This window comes from Triticum urartu, chromosome 4, assembly GCF_003073215.2.
Source record: "Triticum urartu cultivar G1812 chromosome 4, Tu2.1, whole genome shotgun sequence".
Taxonomy (NCBI): domain Eukaryota; kingdom Viridiplantae; phylum Streptophyta; class Magnoliopsida; order Poales; family Poaceae; genus Triticum; species Triticum urartu.
This window is the reverse complement of record NC_053025.1, coordinates 53,052,822-53,073,831: the sequence shown is the minus strand read 5'-3', so window position 1 is coordinate 53,073,831 and position 21,010 is coordinate 53,052,822. Positions and strand designations below refer to the sequence as shown.

The 21,010-nt window shown below is 47.4% G+C and overlaps 1 protein-coding gene and 2 pseudogenes across 1 annotated transcript; 2 read left to right on the top strand and 1 right to left on the bottom strand.

Moving 5' to 3' along the window:
* The first annotated feature begins 476 nt into the window (after positions 1 to 476).
* On the top strand, positions 477 to 1,999 carry LOC125554590 (annotated as a pseudogene).
* Positions 2,000 to 2,335: 336 nt separating this feature from the next.
* LOC125553514 lies at positions 2,336 to 3,208 on the top strand (annotated as a pseudogene).
* Positions 3,209 to 4,160: 952 nt separating this feature from the next.
* Positions 4,161 to 10,286, bottom strand: LOC125550604 (probable transcription factor RL9). The gene is made up of 6 exons (XM_048713627.1): positions 9,601 to 10,286; positions 9,264 to 9,340; positions 8,888 to 8,936; positions 8,470 to 8,560; positions 5,184 to 5,313; positions 4,161 to 4,738 (listed from the first exon to the last, which is right to left on the bottom strand). The coding sequence occupies exons 1-6, from the start codon at positions 9,980 to 9,982 to the stop codon at positions 4,352 to 4,354; spliced, it is 1,116 nt and encodes a 371-aa protein (XP_048569584.1). The 5' UTR covers positions 9,983 to 10,286; the 3' UTR covers positions 4,161 to 4,351.
* Between the last annotated feature and the right edge of the window lie 10,724 nt (positions 10,287 to 21,010).

Below are 21,010 nucleotides of genomic sequence, written 5' to 3'. Positions count from 1 at the left end.
GTCACAGCTCCGTGACAAACAATGCATCTAAATTCTCAGCGTTATTTTTATGTAATATGCTCTCTCTCTCTCTCTGATATTATAGGACCAAATTTTTTTTACCAATTACCATACTGTAGAACACCACACTCCTCACTGCATCGATGGGTGGTGGGTGGTGTCTCTCCTCTATCGCCGTGGACCTGTGCTGGCTTCAGTCCATGTCCGCCGTTGGCCGCTGCTCGCATTCGTCCCACCCATCGCCCAAGCCGGCGTTAGGAGCAAACTCAATAGCCTTGCCCACCGTCATGGCTCCATTCCACGAGATCGAATCAAGCATCATAGAGTTCGGGGAGGAGTAGCATTTTCACCGTCAGCTCCTCGCTGATGTATCAGCGTAGAGTGCGGGGAGGACACGGAACGTAAATACCTGGGGTTTAGCGCTGGTGGCGGGAACGACCGACACGGCCTCCTTGCGCTGCTACTCGCTGCCCGCCCTGCTTTGGGGATCCTAGCGCCCTGCCCTAGGGTTCCGCGCTGGCGGCGGCGGTGGCGGCGTTTCCCTCAAGAAAAAAAGCACGCCTCATGTCCGGCTTGTGCAGGAATCCACCACCAAGTAGGATCAGTAGTTCCGTCCCGAATCGGTTATATTGCAAGTCCTAGCTATAGCTATATATACGTATTACCCTGCACCCCTATAAACAGTACACCCAGAGACCAATAGAAAGATCAGCGGGCACGAGGCATGCCCGTGTGTATCAATTGCTTGCGCGTATCCGTGTTGCTTCTAGTAGATCGATAATACATCAACCGTGGTTAGCCAGCTACGTCCAATCTATTCGAGTGTTTTCATCTGCGTACGTGTTTTTCTGGTATATACTTCAGAATTCAGTCAGTCGGGGGCGGGATGTCTAAGCAAAGAAGGCAGGGCGAGGAGGATGAGCCCAACTACTACCACGACCGCAACGGCAACAAGGAGAAGAGCCTCTATCTGGTTCTAGACGACTGGCACAAGGGCTTCACCATCCGCAAGATCGATGCCGACAGTCCCAACCTCAGCGCCCCCTGTCCTCCGGCTAGTGTCACCTGAGCATGGCCATGCCATGTAGTTCGCAGCCCTGGGCAGCAACATCATCGCCACGAGCAACATAAACGCCGGAACCCTCTTCTACGACACTGACACCGCCGGACTGCCCGTCGGCCCTCCCGTTCGAGACGCACTGCTTTGTGGCTCCAACACCTTCCTGACCTCCGGCACCGGCGACGCGATGTACGTGTTTGCCTTCCACTTCATGGAGCGGTCTGTGTCCTTTGAGGCGATGGCGAAGCCACCGATGACGGAAGACGATGACCTGCTGCCCACCTACTGGTCCTGGAAAAGCATGCCGACGCCCTTCACCAAGGACGAGATGATCTTCTCCTACGCGCTGCCCCCGGACGGGCGCACCATATCCGTGTCCTCGTGGAGCAGGGCGGTCTGCGGCACGTACTCCGTCGACACCAGGAGCTACAAGTGGAGGCGCCATGGGGAGTGGATGCTGCCTTTCAGAGGCCGAGGCTACTTCGCCGCCGAGCTAGACGCATGGGTCGGGCTGCACGAGGACGGCTACATCTGCCCCTGCCAGGTTGCCTCCCGCAGTGCGGCGGCACCACGCAGCAGCCAGAGTGGAAGATGGCCGACGAGCGTAGGATGTGGATCCCGTGGCATCAGCTGGAGTTTCGCCTGCGTTGGATGTGATGGTGCGGGTGGAGTACCCAGGAGTTGCCGGTGTCGACCAGGGCCTGGGGCACAAAGGAGTCCTCCTAGTCAAGGAGATCGGAGAGAAGAAGATGATGGCGGCGCGAGGACACATGAGGGTAGACGTCGAGAGGATCGGCCGTCCAGGCTCGTGAGGAGGGCAGCGGTGGGAGGATCGAGTTAATGGTACCGTGTACAAAAATCCCATCAAAACAAGTAAAATATACCAGCAATGCTTGATTGATTCTGATTTAATTTTTATAGGCATTTTTGGATTTGTAGGGCATGTGCCCACGATACTCGCACGCCTCATGTCCGGCTTGTGCAGGAATCCATCACCAAGTAGGATCAGTAGTTCCGTCCCGAATCGGTTATATTGCAAGTCCTAGCTATAGCTATATATACGTATTACCCTGCACCCCTATAAACAGTACACCCAGAGACCAATAGAAAGATCAGCGGGCACGAGGCATGCCCGTGTGTATCAATTGCTTGCGCGTATCCGTGTTGCTTCTAGTAGATCGATAATACATCAACCGTGGTTAGCCAGCTACGTCCAATCTATTCGAGTGTTTTCATCTGCGTACGTGTTTTTCTGGTATATACTTCAGAATTCAGTCATTCGGGGGCGGGATGTCTAAGCAAAGAAGGCAGGGCGAGGAGGATGAGCCCAACTACTACCACGACCGCAACGGCAACAAGGAGAAGAGCCTCTATCTGGTTCTAGACGACTGGCACAAGGGCTTCACCATCCGCAAGATCGATGCCGACAGTCCCAACCTCAGCGCCCCCCCTGTCCTCCGGCTAGTGTCACCTGAGCATGGCCGTGCCATGTAGTTCGCAGCCTGGGCAGCAACATCATCGCCACGAGCAACATACACGCCGGAACCCTCTTCTACGACACTGACACCGCCGGACTGCCCGTCGGCCCTCCCGTTCGAGACGCACTGCTTTGTGGCTCCAACACCTTCCTGACCTCCGGCGCCGGCGACGCGCTGTACGCGTTCGCCTTCCACTTCATGGAGCGGCATGTGTCCTTTGAGGCGATGGCGAAGCCACCGACGACGGAAGACGACGACCTGCTGCCCACCTACTGGTCCTGGAAAAGCATGCCGACGCCCTTCACCAAGGACGAGATGATCTTCTCCTACGCGCTGCACCCGGACGGGCGCACCATATTCGTGTCCTCGTGGAGCAGGGCGGTCTGCGGCACGTACTCCGTCGACACCAGGAGCTACAAGTGGAGGCGCCATGGGGAGTGGATGCTGCCTTTCAGAGGCCGAGGCTACTTCGCCGCCGAGCTAGACGCATGGGTCGGGCTGCACGAGGACGGCTACGTCTGCCCCTGCCAGGTTGCCTCCCGCAGCGGCGGCACCACGCAGCAGCCAGAGTGGAAGATGGCCGACGAGCGTAGGATGTGGATCCCGTGGCATCAGCTGGAGTTTCGCCTGCGTTGGATGTGATGGCGCGGGTGGAGTACCGAGGAGTTGCCGGCGTCGACCAGGGCCTGGGGCACAAAGGAGTCCTCCTAGTCAAGGAGATCGGAGAGAAGAAGATGATGGCGGCGCGAGGACACATGAGGGTAGACGTCGAGAGGATCGGCTGTCCAGGCTCGTGAGGAGGGCAGCGGTGGGAGGATCGAGTTAATGGTACCGTGTACAAAAATCCCATCAAAACAAGTAAAATATACCAGCAATGCTTGATTGATTCTGATTTAATTTTTATAGGCATTTTCGGATTTGTAGGGCATGTGCCCACGATACTCGCACGCTGTACCTTTTTTTGACGTGTATGATTCATGATAAGAAATGAAAATCACATCAATGTAAGGAAATATCCCACCAATGCTTGATTGATTGTGATTAATTCTTTTATATGGTAACTAATCCGATGGGTTTATGTGGGTGCTGAAGCGAAAAGGTATGTGGGAGGGGAGACGAAAAATAACCGGTCAGAAAAAAATAAATTAATTGTTGCCTTGTATGTTTGGTTTTGATATTTGAAGATTGATTACCATCCGTTAGTTGGGTTACCAAAGAAGAAATCAATCACCATATGTAAATTCATTGTGTTACCAAATAAACGTTGGGTTTGTCCGGCCAGTGGGAGGGGTCGAATAAAAAACCGACGAAAAAAACCCGACAAAATTGGGAGGTGGGAGTAGGTACCAAATAAAACCATGATAGGTGGGACGAAAATAAACCGTACGAGGCTACCAACTATTTTATTAGGAGTAGAGATACGTGCCTATGTCTACACAATGTTTCTAGCCTTGCCAAGAGTCAGGATGGACAAGTAATCTGCTACCGTCGTCATTGGAGTCAGGATGGACAAGTAATCTGCTACCGTCGTCATTGGCCCTTCCACCATCAGCTCAAAACCATGCATGGAAGTAAATCCAGGACAAGACCAAGCTAGCAGCTTGCAAAACGATCTTATAGTATGAGACGGAGGGAATATCATTTCTTATTATTTTTGTTGCGAATCCAAGCTAGCAAATTGACTAGCTAGCTTTTCTTATTCTAATTTTGCTCTCTCGCCTCGCGGAACTAAAATCAGTGTAGTCGATCAGACGACCATTGAGTTCCACTTTGAACTACCTAAAATAGTTATTAATTTTCTTACTAGATAATTTCACAAGCACTTTAGTAGGGTTAGCTCTTTGGACGCCGAGGACTCCACGCTGGGCTGTCCTTGCCGCTGCTGTTGCTCAATGGCATTTTGCCACCCCTGCCTCCCTAAGCTCATCTCCAGGCTGGGTACTCTTGATGGCGCCTGCGGCTGCTTCATGCATGCTTGCTCTGCGGCGCTGCCGGCGTTCCTGCCGTTCATTTGTAGTGGGGTCGACGGCGACGGCGACAGCGATAGTGACGACGACGACGACCATCCCCGAGCAAAACCTGCTGTCGACGATCCAATCCTGGGCGTCTCATCATGGCGTGCGCCTACATGCAGACGTTGTCCTCTGTCCTGTCCTGGGCAATTGAGTGAAGCATCTTGCTGCTGTGCACCTCTCCATCCCTGTACAAACATGCACGCTCAACAGTGGTTATTCGGCAGTGCGTTTGCTATGATTTACTAGGAGTTGCAATGCAGCTCAACCCCTAGATGAAAGATTATAGTACTATATATGCATATGGAAATCATGCAATATCTATATGTGAAATCTACATTAACTAGCTAGTGTGTCCACTATTAGACTGAGCCTCGAGGGAACGCAACCAACAACGTGGCATGCATTAGGATTTAGGACTACTGGCAATTAAGAGGGGCTGCCAGGGACACATTGATAATATGCCGTTTGTCCCCAACACTGCAAATATCACTGCCCTAATTAAGCCGCCTCTCAGAGCCTCTACAGATGACTACAGAGCATCATTGTATGTTCAGTGTTCAGGATAGGATCCACAGGTAAGAAAGAAATGATGGATACTGTGGAGAGGCTCACGAGCTAACGAAAGATCACCTGGTTTTGCTTCATCAAGTATTGCTGAATGGACATGAGGTAGGCGCTCGGTAGCGGCGGGCCGCCTCCGCCTTGCTCCTGCGCGAACGGCGGCTGCAGCTGCCCCGCCGGCGACGCCCATGGCGGCCTTCTGCAACTCGTAACGAACAATGTTTCCATCAGATTACTAATCTATTAACACAACGAAGATATTACGATGAGCTTAGCTAGCCTATGGTAATTAAAGGGGAAATCGGAAGGAGTCTCGTGACAGACACAGGCAGCAGGCAGATCGACACAATGAGTACAAGAGGCAGCGAAATTGTTAAAACCATCAGATCGTTACACGAGGGAGCGAGCAACTGGCGTCCAGCAGCAGGAATTAACTCCTGCACTGCACTGCGCATGCAAGGCCCGGAGCGAACGAGAGGAGCGTGGCATGGCATGGCAGCAGACACGACGAGCAGAAGAGACCTACTGTATGTAAGCTGTTGTTGCATGCGGCGCAGTGCGGCCGGCGTAGTGCTAGCGTTGCTGTCTCCGCGACTGAGTGAGCGTTAATGCAAGGCGCGACGCGCCGCTGGCAAGTTGGCTTGTCCGTGCTCGCCACTAGCTCACTCGCACTGCGTATTTAAGCTGCCTGAGGCTGGGCTGGGCTAGGCTAGGGTGGGTGCGCAGGCTTTCTCAGCCGGTCAAGCTAAGGACAATGGATGAATGGATGGATGGATGGCCGGGTGTGGATCTAGGCAGAGGCACGCTGCGTGCGCCCTTGTCTTGTTGTACTTGTCTCACGCCAAGATTCCGGCCACCACCACCCGGCGCCATGGCCAGCTCCTGATGGACGCAGGGGGACAATTTATATGGATCTGAACCATGATCATCACAAATGCAGCGAGTCTTAGGCTGCTAGCGAGCTGCATGCACGCTGCTACTTCCTGCGTAGGAGTAGTAATACTCCTGCATGAGCCTCTCTCTCTCTCACGCTCTCTCTCACCCACACACAGCTGCATGCGATAGTACTGCAAGTTAGGACAGGAGGGGAAAGAAAGTCTTGCCATGCATCATGATCCATCTTCCCCAACAGGTGGCAGCACTGATCGAGGTACAATGTTTTGCAAGATTGATAGCTGGACTAGAAGTTACTTTCCCTTTAAAGACCTGTCCCCCATGGCCCAGGGCCATGGTCACGCTGGAGCTAACACATGCATGGCTCCATGTTGCTGCGTGGTTAACTGGAGCGTGGAGCCATGGTTGCTTCGCATGCATGGAAGTTTGGAATCAACATCCAAGGACAATATGTCTGCACACGAGACGCGCAGAGAACTAGCTAGCGAACAACCCACGGTTGTTGTTCTTTATACGTGTGAGAGGTGTATTTAGCTCCATGAGAAAGAAGTATATGTTGTGCTGAAATATAACTGCTTCCTTCTATATATGTTAAGCGAAAATGGAATTTAAGAAAGAACACATATATGTTGTAAAATGATAAAAAGGTACTTTGTTAGTTTGCACTCAATTAATGTACCTTCAAGCCATTGTCATATAGTAGTATATATTATTGTATGAAAATAAATCGTCAGGCAAAATTTCAAGTAGATTTCCAATACATAAAACAGTGATGTGTAAGCAAGACTACTTGTTTTGTTACAGAACTAACTGAGTACGCCACACAGTTTGTGCCGCTAGATTTTTCTTGTCCTCTACTATTCTTACGGCCTTTTTTACTAGCCTACACTATTAGAATTAGATCCACAAAAAAAAATAAGCAGGGCATTTGTTTGTTGGTTTAGAGCTAATTGTCTACATCTCTATAACCAGGCCTCATGAAGGAATCGGTGTAGGCCTTACAGTTTATCTGTATCTAATCAAGTGTTATAATCTGCCCCCAAACTAAAATAGGCATCAATGTATGTGACATTTTGCATTTGTATTGTGTTTCTTAAAAAACAGCAGCGTGGTTATTACATTTTTAGTAATTTTCTCATCTTCTAGAGCGGAAGTGTACCTTCAATTTCACATATATCCTTTATAGGTAGATATCTAGTTTCTGCGCCAACTCAAAGCTTCATATGGCTTGTTATAAAATCATTTTTTGTGACAAAGCATTTCACAGAAATTTAAATTAAATTCTAGGTCAACTGAAGTATAAGGTGGATGTTTGAAACCAGCCTTAGTTAGGCTCCACAAATAGAAATTATGACATATCGTTCAAAATCCGGTAACTAATATGTAATTGTATTCACATCTAAACTATTATGTGAATACAAGAGAGGATCTGATGTCATTTCTATGCCAAAATAACTATTATGCGAATATTAGTTACTCAAAACTACTTCTTTGCACAGCTCCACGGAAATTAAGAGAGGATTGTATGCATTATCTAATTTGGCATAAAATTTATTAAGATATACTCACATAAATGTTAGACAAAACATTTGTAATTATTCATAATACTTTGTGGAACAATCTAAAGAAGTTACATGACAGATTTAATCTTGGTGTCCTTCTAGATGTACTCCCATTTTCTTTCTTAAAAGCTCCCTAGCTAACATGACTACTTCTCCTCACTCTCTTAGTCTATATATGACAACATAATACTCAAATACAAGTTATGTGTGGCTTATATATCAGCATATCTAAGATTTGATCGCATGATTCCATGCTTTCAACACCAAGCTTAAATAGGAGGGCATGCATGTATATCTAGAGATACATATTATTGCAGCGTGCAATTTTAAACTATTTAATTAACACATCTTGTATAAAACAAAAGACGCTATATATATAGTATGATTTATTCCATGAGCAATAATATATGGGATAGATAATGTGTCTATGACGCCAATTTTATGCATTCAGTCTCAAAAATGGATGGCGAGTTTTGCGGCCACTAGACCCTCGGATATGTCAAGCTTCAAGATACCGAGCACATTGTAAAATTACAATGTAGTGTAATAATTAATACATAGAGAGAAAGCCCTTTTCTAAAAAGGCGTTATATGGGATGGGGATCCTAATTAATTTAGATGTAATATTTCCATAGAATTCAAAATATCTCAGATGCGTCCAAATTTCCGTCATGCAACTCAACTCCGCCCCATGCATATATTTTAGCATAAACAAGTGCTCTGTTTAAATGCATGAATACACATAATATAATTTTTCAAATAAGATCGTCTTTAAAAAAGTCAAATGGAACAAATATGGAACCTGCAGACTTTTCAGAGTAATGCAAATTATGCATATCATTCAACATGACTATGCACCATTATTACTGGGATTAATGAAATGTATAATATTTGCAAACCTTGTATTAGAAATGATGTTGCTAAACATGTCAAAGCCATGCACTTCACCACCTCTCCTCAGAAAGCTCATGTCCCTTATCTGGCCATGGCCTGCAGAACACCACACCATGTATGCATGACAGATCAGTTAATCTATCAAAATAAATAAACAAAGAACGTTGGAATATGTGTTTGTCCGTAGAGGCATGGACAAGTCAGTATGTTTTTCCACAAACACAACTATATATCTTTTATCTCTTGAATTTCACTGCTAGTTTTGTATAAGGGACTCATGTACGCGTCGGCAAAACACATCACATATATAACCCATGCCAATAATTCAGATGTCATTATGTGATTTGACCTTACTGAGCGATCGACTCAGACAAGAAAATTTGTCTCTGAAAAGAAGAAACAAACAGCTAGGCAGAATTTTACCTGCCGCACATGATCTGTCCGAAGCAGTGCCCTTGACTGTTCTGTACATCTGCATCAAGTGAAGCGACAAGAAATAAGTGCATCTGCATTAGATTAGAGCTCGTGTTGCCATTTGGTTTACTCATGTGAGATGCTAATTAAAAAAGTTTATAATGATGTAAACAAGACGAAAGTGATTAGCAGCTGGTGAAAAGGACAGGAAGTACTTGGCAAAAGCTAACAACCAGCAGTACGAAGAAAAAGGGAGAGGGATGAGCTGATCAAGGAAACGTACAAGAAAAACTGTCTTCTTGTTCCGTTTTCGAATGCTGGTAAACTAACAAGAAAACTAAGAGAGAGAGAGAGAGAGAGAGAGAGAGAGAGAGAGATGACTTGCCTGAAGATGGCTCTTGACATGAGCCAGTGTGAGATCCTTCACGTTCATCAACTCCAAGACTGATTTCGGTGTTGCTCCTTGAAGATGGAAAATATATAAAGCTTAATTAATGCTGGAACACAGACAGACCCGAAATCCAAATGATATTGCAAACCCTATAGCACATGCACTTATGCTAACATTCAGATAACGAGGCCACAATAAGACGGCACCATCTTCAAAATTCAGACAAATTGGGCCGTGTGATTGTCAAGAGGCACCGTTTCGAACAACGAGCACGGCTAGTTAATCTAAACAACAAAACGAACAAAAATTGAATCCAGTTTCATGAACGTACTCTCATGGCCGCCAAGGAGCTGGACCGCCTGTACAAAGTGTGCATGGAGCGCCGTCGTCCACCGCATCCTTGGAGCCCTTGAGCTCTTCTTGCCACCATTCCCAGATCTTGCTGCACCGCCGGAGGAGCCCGCCTGGCTGTCAGCGGAGCTCTTCTTGAATCTCGGAATCTGGCTAGGTTGGTGCAGCCGCTGCTCAAGATCGGAGTGGCCATTGCGGACCTCGCCTGGCTGTCGCGCAGTCGCCATGTCAAACCCTAGACAGAGCTCTGTGGACTCCGCAGAGATGGCCATTTCGTCCCCGCGGCCGCTCCCGGCCTTGCCGGTTGGTGACGGCGGGCTGATGTGGAGCGATAGATCCGGGGCATCAGCGGCAGTTGCCATTTCAACACCCTGGCCGTAACAACAAGGATGCTGCTACGATCGAGAAGAGCGATGTGTGCGCACTTTTGTCCGGGAAGAAAGCTTCTTCTTCGAAGCTATGGAAATGGAGTGAGAAGGATCTGTGTGTGATTAGGTCATGAGTGGTACATGATTCTTGTATAGGGGTCTCTGTGTTCGTGTGGGTGGGATAGAAGGTGTGGTAGACGCATAGGGATTAGGGATGGGGGCTAGCAATAGTGAGGTTGGTGGATAGTGAGAAGGCGACAGACCCCACGAGTGTACCCCTAGAGAGAGAGAGAGAGAGAGAGAGAGATGATGATGATGATGATGATGATGATGGAGGCGCTACTTTCTGTTCGATGAAATGGTTGGAGAGGTGGAGCAGGCACCAAAAACTTTATATGCCATTTTGGAGCGCTGTGACAATGAGATATGGTCTCATCTCTACTCCTAAAGGGGACTTGATAGATTCTATTCCATGGTTAATTTCTGTCTGATTAATTTTTGTTTGGTTTTTTCCACATCATTTTCCATCATCATTTATTTTATCTGGTTTATTTTCGTCTCACCTTATCACCTCCTTCCACTAGATTTTTCTTCCTGCCATTGAAAACTAAATCCTATTAAAGGGGATATTTTGTTTCGTACTTGCTTTGGCAGGTGGTGATTCAATTCAACCACGTAAATAATAGGTCATTCAGAATTCAGAAATCGCATCATATATGTGAGATCATCTTCCTAAAAAGACAAGATTTTTCTCGATAACCTTCCAAAATAAAATCAGATATTCCTCGATAACAAATCGCTAATCCCACACACTAATCTCAACTATTAATTGACAATCAAAACTTTCCAAATACAAAAAAAATCTTTTTCCTTATCTTATCAAATCACATCTACCGCTGGTTTTTTTCACCTCACCTCCCACATAGCGAAAAAAACTTACAACTTGACCTAATTCCTAGGTCGTAATCCTGAAGCAGGCCGCCACTGCCTCCATCACGGAAGTCTCAACCGCCCAACATCTTGCTCCTCCGCCGACCTGTGAAACCGATTGCACTTGTGGACACACTTTGTTACCAATATCATTTGTTCTTATTGTTTCATTTACTATCTCAACAATATGATTTATCAGACGTTAAGAAGAGACAACACATGTGTAGTGGAGATAATTTGAGAGGTAAGAAGAACGAGAACATGCAAGGACAAGTACAATGTCTTGTATTGTTTAAGGTTGTGCATTCGAGGATGCATTTGGACTTGGAGCCCGAGATAATTTGGCAACTTGGGAGGACAAATACAATGTCTTATCGTGTTCATGCTTGTGCATTTGAGAAGGAGGCACTTGGAATGGAGAAAACAATTGAAGGAGATGTGGTGGTTGTAAGAGTGAAGTGAGAAGGTGTCAACCTTGTTTAGGGCTTTGGGATGGAGTCTTAAATTGCATGACCCTTTGTAGTTGTGGAGATAGAACCGGCGCATGCCTCCTGCCCCTTATGGCGGTGGTGGATCTGCACGAACACGGGGGGAGGGGATCAGAGAGGGGCGGTTGGCAGGGGACTTGTCCTTGGCGGTCCGTGGGGAAGTACGGTGTGAAGGAGAGAGAGGGCGCCATGGTGAATTTGAGGTGTGAATCATCTGATTTTAAAGGAGAGAGCTCCAATAAGAAATGCCCTGCTACGACAGGAAGCCACGGGAAGGGGATGAGGCAACAGGAAAAGGGAAGGGTGCAGTGTGGGGTGGGGGTTTTGTGTTCGGCCTGCATGTTGGAGAGAACATGGAGGATAGTCCGAATAACTACATTTCTCCCCCACATATGGTCTTGATTTGGGGAGTTCGGACTGTCCAAATGGCTAGATTTTGGGGAGCCCGCTAGGTACTCGTACATGCCCAGACGTATGAGGGAGATATTTTGCTTCTACCTTTGACGTTGCCAGATCGTTTTGTTTGGTTACTATAAAAAGAAGTCAAAGTGTTTAAAAAGGTAATATAATTAGGGACAAGATTAATTTGGTTCATGTACATGAAAATATTCTTGCAAGTTCCCCCACTCTTAGAAACACACTAGCATACTTCCAAAAGCTTTACGTAGGTTACGATTTGACAGAGCACTTAGGTGGTTAGGATGTGAGAGATGACAAGAACTATTTAGAGGAAAACGAGAGATATACAAGAACTATTTTGGGTTGTTTTTGTACCATTCGAGACAACAAAACAACATCGTGAAAGCTACATGCAGAGTCAAGGGGTAATAGATTGAGAGGATGAATGATCAGATAAGGTGGTGGACGACAAGTTCAATGGGGAAGGGGGCTAGAGTGGTGTGTGGTGTTTGTAAGAATAGAGAGAAGAAGATGCTTGCATTTGTGTTGTGGTTGAACATTGCATGCAATGTGCTCGTTTGCGGGGAGGACAATGAGCATTGTTTTTTAATTCATTTATTGGTCCATGCCAATGCACGGGCAGTCTACTAGTTTACTTGGTGGGATACAACACATGGGCTGCGAGTGGTGTGAAATGATATGGATATATTTTTCCGTATGAGCATACATCATTTATATTGTATGCACTGGCTCTAGTATATTCCTTTATGATGATGCATTTTGTCAAATATATGGTATTCCCCGAATTAAACTTTAGATCGATCATACCAACACCATGAACATTAGCATGTGACATGTTTTCCATCAGCATGGAAGTACTCCTTGCAACGCGACATACTTCATCCCAGTATCACCAGTAACGAGATTAGTGGAATTACCGTTGTTCTCATGCTGACGCATGTCAAAATGGTTCTTGCACGCCGAAGCCCAATGACCATTTGCACTGCACACATGACATACTCCTTTCTTCTTACCCCTTTTTTATGGAAGTTGGTGGACTCGGAAGTCTTGTTCTTGCCCGCAAACTTCTTCTTGCCCTCATGGTTTTGTTGGAAATATGCCCTAGAGGAAATAATAAAATGGTTATTATTGTATTTCCTTGTTCATGATAATTGTCTATTGTTCATGCTATAATTGTATTAACCGGTAACCGTAATACATGTGTGAATACATAGACCACAACATGTCCCTAGTAAGCCTCTAGTTGACTAGCTCGTTGATCAATAGATGGTCATGGTTTCCTGACCATGGACATTGGATGTCATTGATAACGGGATCACATCATTAGGAGAATGATGTGATGGACAAGACCCAATCCTAAGCCTAGCACAAGATCGTATAGTTCGTCTGCTAAAGCTTTTCTAATGTCAAGTATCATTTCCTTAGACCATGAGATTGTGCAACTCCCGGATACCATAGGAATGCTTTGGATGTACCAAACGTCACAACGTAACTGGGTGGCTACAAAGGTGCACTAAAGGTATCTCCGAAAGTGTCTGTTGGGTTGGCATGAATCGAGACTGGGATTTGTCACTCCGTATGACGGAGAGGTATCTTTGGACCCACTCGGTAATGCATCATCATAATGAGCTCAGTGTGACTAAGTAGTTGGTCACGGGATGATGTGTTACGGAACGAGTGAAGTGACTTGCCGGTAACGAGATTGAACAAGGTATTGGGATACCGACGATCGAATCTCGGGCAAGTAACATACTGATAGACAAAGGGAATTGTATACGGGATTGATTGAATCCCCGACAGCGTGGTTCATCCGATAAGATCATCGTGGAACATGTGGGAGCCAATATGGGTATCCAGATCCCGCTATTGGTTATTGGCCGGAGGTTGTCTCGGTCATGTCTGCATGGTTCCCGAACCCGTAGGGTCTACACACTTAAGGTTCAGTGACGCTAGCTAGAGTTGTTATGGGAAATAGTATGTGGTTACCGAAGGTTGTTCGGAGTCCCGGATTAGATCCCGGATGTGACGAGGAACTCCGGAATGGTCCGGAGGTGAAGATCGATATATTGGACGAAGGGTATTGGATTCCGGAATTGTTCTGGGAGTACCGGGTGACGACCAGCGTGACCGAAAGGTGTTTCGGAGGCCCCGACAAGCGTTGGGGGGCCTTATGGGCCAAGGGGAGGGGGCACACCAGCCCACTAAGGGGCTGTGCGCCCCTCCCACCCCCTCTCACGTAAGGTGGAGAGGTGGGGGCGCCTCCCCTAGGGCAGCCACCCCTCCCGGCTTGGGGGCAAGTTTCCTAGGGGTTGGGGGCGCCCAAACCCATCTAGGGTTTCCCCTGTGGCCGCCGCCCCTCCCCTAGGGAACCCTAGGGTGCCTCCTCCACCCCCCTTTCCCCTATATATAGTGAGGTAGATAGAGGGCAGCCGCACCCCTTCCCTGCCGCAGCCCTCTCCTCCTCCAACTCCTCCTCCTCCTCCGTAGTGCTTAGCGAAGCTCTGCCGGAGAACCACGAGCTCCATTGCCACCATGTCGTCGTGCTGCTGGAGTTCTTCCTCAACTTATCCTCTCCCCTTGCTGGATCAAGAAGGAGGAGACGTCCCCGGGCTGTACGTGTGTTGAACGCGGAGGCGCCATCCGTTCGGCGCTAGATCGGATCTTCCGCGATTTTAATCGCCGCGAGTACGACTCCATCAACCGCATTCTTGTAACGCTTCCGCTTAGGGATCTTCAAGGGTATGAAGATGCACTCCCTCTCTCTCGTTGCTAGCATCTCCTAGATTGATCTTGGTGACACGTAGGAATTTTTTTGAATTATTGCTACGTTCCCCAACAGGTTTTTCTTGTTCTTGAAATTGTGGGAATGGAGATCCTTCTTTTGCACTAGATTGGCACTTCAATTTCCCTGATAGACATGAGCACATGTGTCTTTTCCCCTGCCTTCTCTTCCACATCAAGAGCGCCAATTAAATTGACAACAGAAAGCTCATGTCCCGTGTTTTAGAGAAGTGATGAAATTCCTACACAAAGGAGGTACTTTAGCAATAATGCATCCGGAAATAATCTTGTACGGTAATATATAGTTGAAATGCACAAGTTCCTTAATGAGTGACTCAACTCATGAAACCACTCAACATGTGTAGTCATGATATTGCTCCATGACGTATCTATAAATTTTTTATGTTTCATGTCACTAACTTATCTTTTTATGCAAACGTTTATATTTACTTTCAATAGCCTATTAATAGTTGCAATACATGCACAAATTCTTCTTTTCCCTTATGTGTGTAGGAACTTCATGGAAAATCAATGAAGTATAAAAGAACATCAAGGTTTGGTCAAATATGGAGTTATTTATGTCCATGCACGACCAGTACTTCAAGATCATCATAGATACACATGAAGATGGCGTTAGACGAAGAAAGTCAAAAACAAAAATTAATGGCCATGTCATACCAAAACCGTTGCACTTGAATCATTGAGTTAAATCCATATGCATCATGTGAGTCCAAATCAATATTTACAAGAACTGCCACTTTTGGGAATCCAAAATTGGGGTGATAGGATAGAATCTAACTCCTTCCTAACTTGATGGATCTCAACGTGGCATGATGTTGTGGACTTGTGAGAAGATAACGAATGTTTTAGAGCACTCTAAACATGCCCAAGGGCCCTTGGATCAAAGGCCTATGGGTTGGATGGCTGAGATTTGATGTATCCGCCTATATATTGATGGAAAACCCTACTTTTTTGGGTGGGGGCACCTTTGGTGCGAAAATTGCAGCCCATAGCCGCCATCGACAAAGGAAAAAACACATATCCAACCAAGGGAGAAGGCCAAGGAAGGAGAAGAAGGAGGGGCCCCTTTTGACTGTTGCTGGGAGGTCACCAACGGACTCCATCATTGGCACCATCACCTCCACCTCCATATTCTTCCTTGGAGCAGTGGGTTCATCCTTGCAAAACCTCTGTAGTCTCTTACTAAGACATGGTGTTTATTCAATGAATAGCCCCCCTATGATTTATTTCATCATTATCATGTTTGAGCAGTTCTCTTTTGTCCTATGTAGTTGGTGATCTAGTTTTATGGTATGGATTGTATGAATTGTTATGGTGTTGTCCTAGGGTGCTAATGTAAAAGGTCACACTAGATTGAATCATACTTTTTGGTAAGAAATGTGTTATGATAAGTTTAGGACGGCAGGCCGGAGTGATATAAATTATCGGCCCTTGAGTTTACGAACTATAGGATAAGGGATCCGAGAGGAACCCTAGATGAAGATATGGCTATGGTTGGAATTCACGTCTTAATTATTGTTAGTAGTCGCGGATGCTTTTTTCACAAAAAAATGACGGATTCTTGCTAGGGATTAAATCATAAATACATGTGAGACCATGGTTTCAAAACATGTTAGCTCGGGCCTTTTCACATAACAATTGTAACAAGCATGTGTAGTAGTTTTATGATGTTACTAATTGCCTAGCAAAATTTCACCACCACTTTCACAACCACAAAATCTTGCTCTATTTTATTTCTTGCATTTTTATTTCATGAAAACACCTACCTTTTATTTTTATCCTAAAAAGTACTTAAGTTATCTCCTTACATTCTATCTTAGTTGTAGAGAGTCTAGGCGTAGTAAGTGCACGGATAGTTGCGTAAGTGGCATACGGAACTTGAGAGATTAGGGAACCTACCTTTTGCTCCTGCAGGGATAGACACTCACATTCTTCCACACCCATATTGGAAAGTGCTACTATAACTAGCCGCACTTAGGAATTATCAACGTACAACTCACCAACCTCAATGGCCATGGAAGGATCGATGATCTTTTCACTCATAACACTCAGAACAACACCTCTGAAAGAGGGCGTCAATAGCCTAGAATGTTTGCTCTTGTTGAGGAGTAAGCGTTTCCCCCTTGCTTGCCCTTGCAGGCGTGAAAATAGTTCAATATGGTTAGCCAAAGAACTGCCCTCACATGTCATCTCTTATAATTCACACCTCAAACGGAGGAGGTTTGAGGATCACGGCAAAAGCAGATGGAGAAAATTGCTGACACAATTCAAGTTTTTGGATTGTTGAATATTTGAGAAATCTTTGATGGAATGTAATCTAGAAATACGGTAGATAAATCATGACAAACAGAATAAACATGATGATCAAACAAACAATAGTAGTGCGCATAGTAGACATTGTAAATATGATGAAAGCAACATTTCTAGACCAATGATAGTTCTAATATTATAGAAGCAATCACTAACACAAGGGATAAGAACACATATGGCACGGTGGATGAAGAGGTGTTCACAGTCACAACAACATCACCAACTAGCAACATTATGGTGAAAAGGTCGTAGACATCAAATATCATGCGGAACCGCGGCAGGGAAGAATCCAATAGTCATGCTAGAGCGCTCCCCGAAAATTTGGTCGCCCCTTCCCCGTACAGGACAACAAGAGGCAGGCTTTCGGAGGCATGTTGCCTTACTTGGAGTGCACACAGAGAAAAGAGATGAGAAAGATGTAGACGGCACAAAGCTTTGTACGACACGGTTGTACATATGTGGTGAAGTGACTCACACACACTAGTCTATGAAGAGGAGCGACCTCTTACACTCGAGTTACAACTGACCCGCGATGTCTACTACGCAACTGTCGGTGTCAAAACCGGTGGATCTCGGGTAGGGGGTCCCGAACTGTGCGTCTAGGCCGGATGGTAACAGGGGGCAAGGGACACGAAGTTTTACCAAGGTTCGGGCCCTCTTGATGGAGGTAAAACCCTACGTTCTGCTTGATTAATATTGATGATATGGGTAGTACAAGAGTAGATCTACCACGAGATCGGAGAGGCTAAACCCTAGAAGCTAGCCTATGGTATGATTGTTGTTCTGTATGTTGTCCTACGGACTAAAACCCTTCGGTTTATATAGACACCAGAGAGGGTTAGGGTTACACAAAGTCGGTTACAATGGTAGGAGATCTACATATCCGTATCGCCAAGCTTGCCTTCCACGCCAAGGAAAGTCCCTTCCGGACACGGGACGAAGTCTTCAATCTTGTATCTTCATAGTCCAGGAGTCCGGCTGAAGGTATAGTCTGGCCATCCGGACACCTCCTAATCCAAGACTCCCTCAGTAGCCCCCGAACCAGGCTTCAATGATGATGAGTCCGGCGCGCAGATTGTCTTCGGCATTGCAAGGCGGGTTCTCCTCCAAATTCCGTGTACCTGTTGAATAAAGTCCGGTTTCTTGTAAATTTTGCCCTCCTTGGCTTCTACGCCCAATAATGTCCATCTCCCACGTGTCAAACGAATATGAAAATTCTGAGTGTTTTTACATCCACACCCCTAGCCGTGTAAATGAGCCGCCCATTTAAGGGGACGAGGATTTAGATCCAAACCACACCTTCTCCCCTTCGCGAGTGTTCATCAGAGCGCATCCGACAAAGGTCCATACCACCATGGCCAGCCGTCGCAACTCCTCTGTTCGCCCTTCTAGCCCTCAGCCTGGATATTGGGAGAGATGCTCCATCCCGCATAGCGAGCTAGTGACGCTCCAGACCAAGGGATTTCTCCCCCCGGCCTATATGGTCCCGGTTCGAGCCGGTCTTGCCATCTATAATGGTGGGAGAGCAAGCGGAGAGTGCCCCTAATCCCTCCAAAGGAGAGCGGGTATGCCTCGTCCCTTATTTAATAAGAGGGCTCGGATTTCCCATCCATCCGTTTCTCCGGGGGCTCCTGGAGTTCTATGGCCTCCAGCTACACAATCTTACGCCTGCCTCCGTATTGCATATCGCGGGCTTCATAGCCCTTTGCGAGCTATTCTTGGGTGTTGAGGCTCATTTCGGGCTGTGGAAAGAGCTATTCTGCCTTGTGCCCCATTCTCAGAAGGGGTCGATATATCAAGTGGGAGGAGACGAAGTGTGGCGCATCGCCGGGACCAGATATCTATCCGGAACCCCAAAGAAGGCGTCCAAGGACTAGCCTTCGGAATGGTTTTACATAGAGGACGTCCCGTTGCCGGATCCTGTCCGGATCGGCCTCCCTGAGTTCGACAGTGCTCCACTAAAGAAGCGCCTAAGTTGGCGTCCACGGAGCCCTCAAAGGGAAAGTGACAAGGACGTCCGTTACCTGATGGGCCGGATAAGATTGTTAGCTCATTCCGGACTGACCATGATCGGGGTCATGGCCGCATGCATCATGCGAGGGGTGCGGCCGCTACAGTACAGAGGCCACCCCACGTGGGATTTCAACGAGGAGGACGACGCCACCCGCTACGGCCGTAAGGGACCGGATTCGGCCACGGCCCTAACAAAGACCTTGTACGCTTTGTACAAGGGAGAAGATGAGGAATTTCTCCGCGTCAACCCACAGGGTGGATTTTCTATGTACAATCCCCCAAGCTGGGTAAGTGGTTTACTTGCCCATCCGTTTTATATTCCCATTGTTAAATATTCAGTCTGACGACTTTAACGCAGGAACTGCGCCAGGCTGTTAAAGAAATAAACAGCCCTCCTCCACAACCCGAGGACCCAGGACGGTCCCTCGACCCGGCCTCTCAAGAGGATCCGGACTTATCTGTGGAGCTGATTGATGGAGTGTTCCATCAATTGAGCAAGGACAACGCCTTGGTGGCCATTATGGCCGATTACCCAGGGCTAATCCCGGCCTCCCAGGTAACTGAGATCGAAGTCCGAGTACCCCGAATAGGGGTCCGCCCTCTCGTGTTTTCAGTTTCCTGATTACAACCGAGCTTTGCAGGGTAGGTTTTTGAGACGGGAGGCCGAACCTGCGGCGACAAGCCAACAAGGGGCCGGAGGGCCCCGTGGGCAGAAAAGGAGTGTAGTCCGGACCGAGGCGTCAACGCAAAGGTATGGCGCACCCCCTTATCCCAGGTGTTATACCTTCAAGGCATATTAACACTCGTGCTCTCTTCAGGACAAAAAGACCTCGCCGGACTATATCCGGAGAGGCTGCCAATCGCGCCTCCACCAGCCAGGCTCCAAAGCCTGGTCCGGAGGCGGAGGCGAACACAAGGCGCGCACCGGACACTCCTCCGACGGAGGATGTGGTAAGGTTGTCTGCCACCAACTCTGAGGTGGAGAGTGCCATGAACCACAGGTGTCGCCGGACAATTCTTCGCGACGCTTGTTTCTCCCGAGAGGAATTAGATGCCTTCAATTCGGGAGATGCGTACCTCCGTGCCGGTCAAAATGGTCTAGCCAGAGCCACGGAGCAATATGTAAAAGACATATGGGTAAGAAATTTTTGGTAATTATATATATATACCAGTAGCCTCGAGGCTTGAAACAGTTAGAATAACTGATTTAAGGATCATTTGTTATGCAGGTTCTTATAGAAAAGAATTCCCTACTGTCCCAGGAGCTGGAAGAGTGCAAAGCCCAACTTGAGGCCGCACTAGCCGTGGCAAGGGAGCCCAAGGAGACCCCCTCTGGTAATATACACTTCGAAAGATAAGTATTTTGCGAAGCACGGCATGGGTGCGAATCTGACAAATGAATTTGCAGATGGCGCCGGATTGGGTCTTGAAAGGCAACAACTCCTAAGCCAGCTGAAGGCTGGTGAGAAGGTGCTGACAAAGGTGAGGCGGGAGAAGAACGATCTCCAAGATGCCAACACCAAGCTGGGCGTCGACCTGAAAGATGTTCGTGCCCAGCTGTCAGACTCCGTTAAGGAGAATCAGCGGCTTCGGCGCGGCATATTTAGTAAGTGCTTGAACGAACCTTTGAAAAAAAGTTCGGCGGGGAAGTCGACTAACAGAGTAATGTCTGTAGGTGTGCTAACAGGTCGTCCTGCAGAGGAGATGCCCGGTTCTACGGGTGACCTTCTTCCCGAGCTCTCGCAACTGCTCGAGCGAGTTCGGCAGGCGATGCAAGGCGTCGCCCAGGCCTTGTGGCCATCCATCTCCATGCCCGAAGGTCTTGGAGAGCTTGCGGAGAAGCTAAAGGGAGCACGGCGGCGCTTCCGATTGTGGAAGATATCGGCCTGCCGTCAAGGCGCTAGGGAGGCTTGGGCCATGGTGAAGACGCGGTACACAAAGGCTGACCCCAACCACATGGTCGAGGTCGGTCTTGTGGGGCCCGATGGGAAGGAGATCCCTGTAAGCTTAGTATACGGCCAAGTAGAATTGGCCGCAAAGTATTCCCAGCAGGACTGTA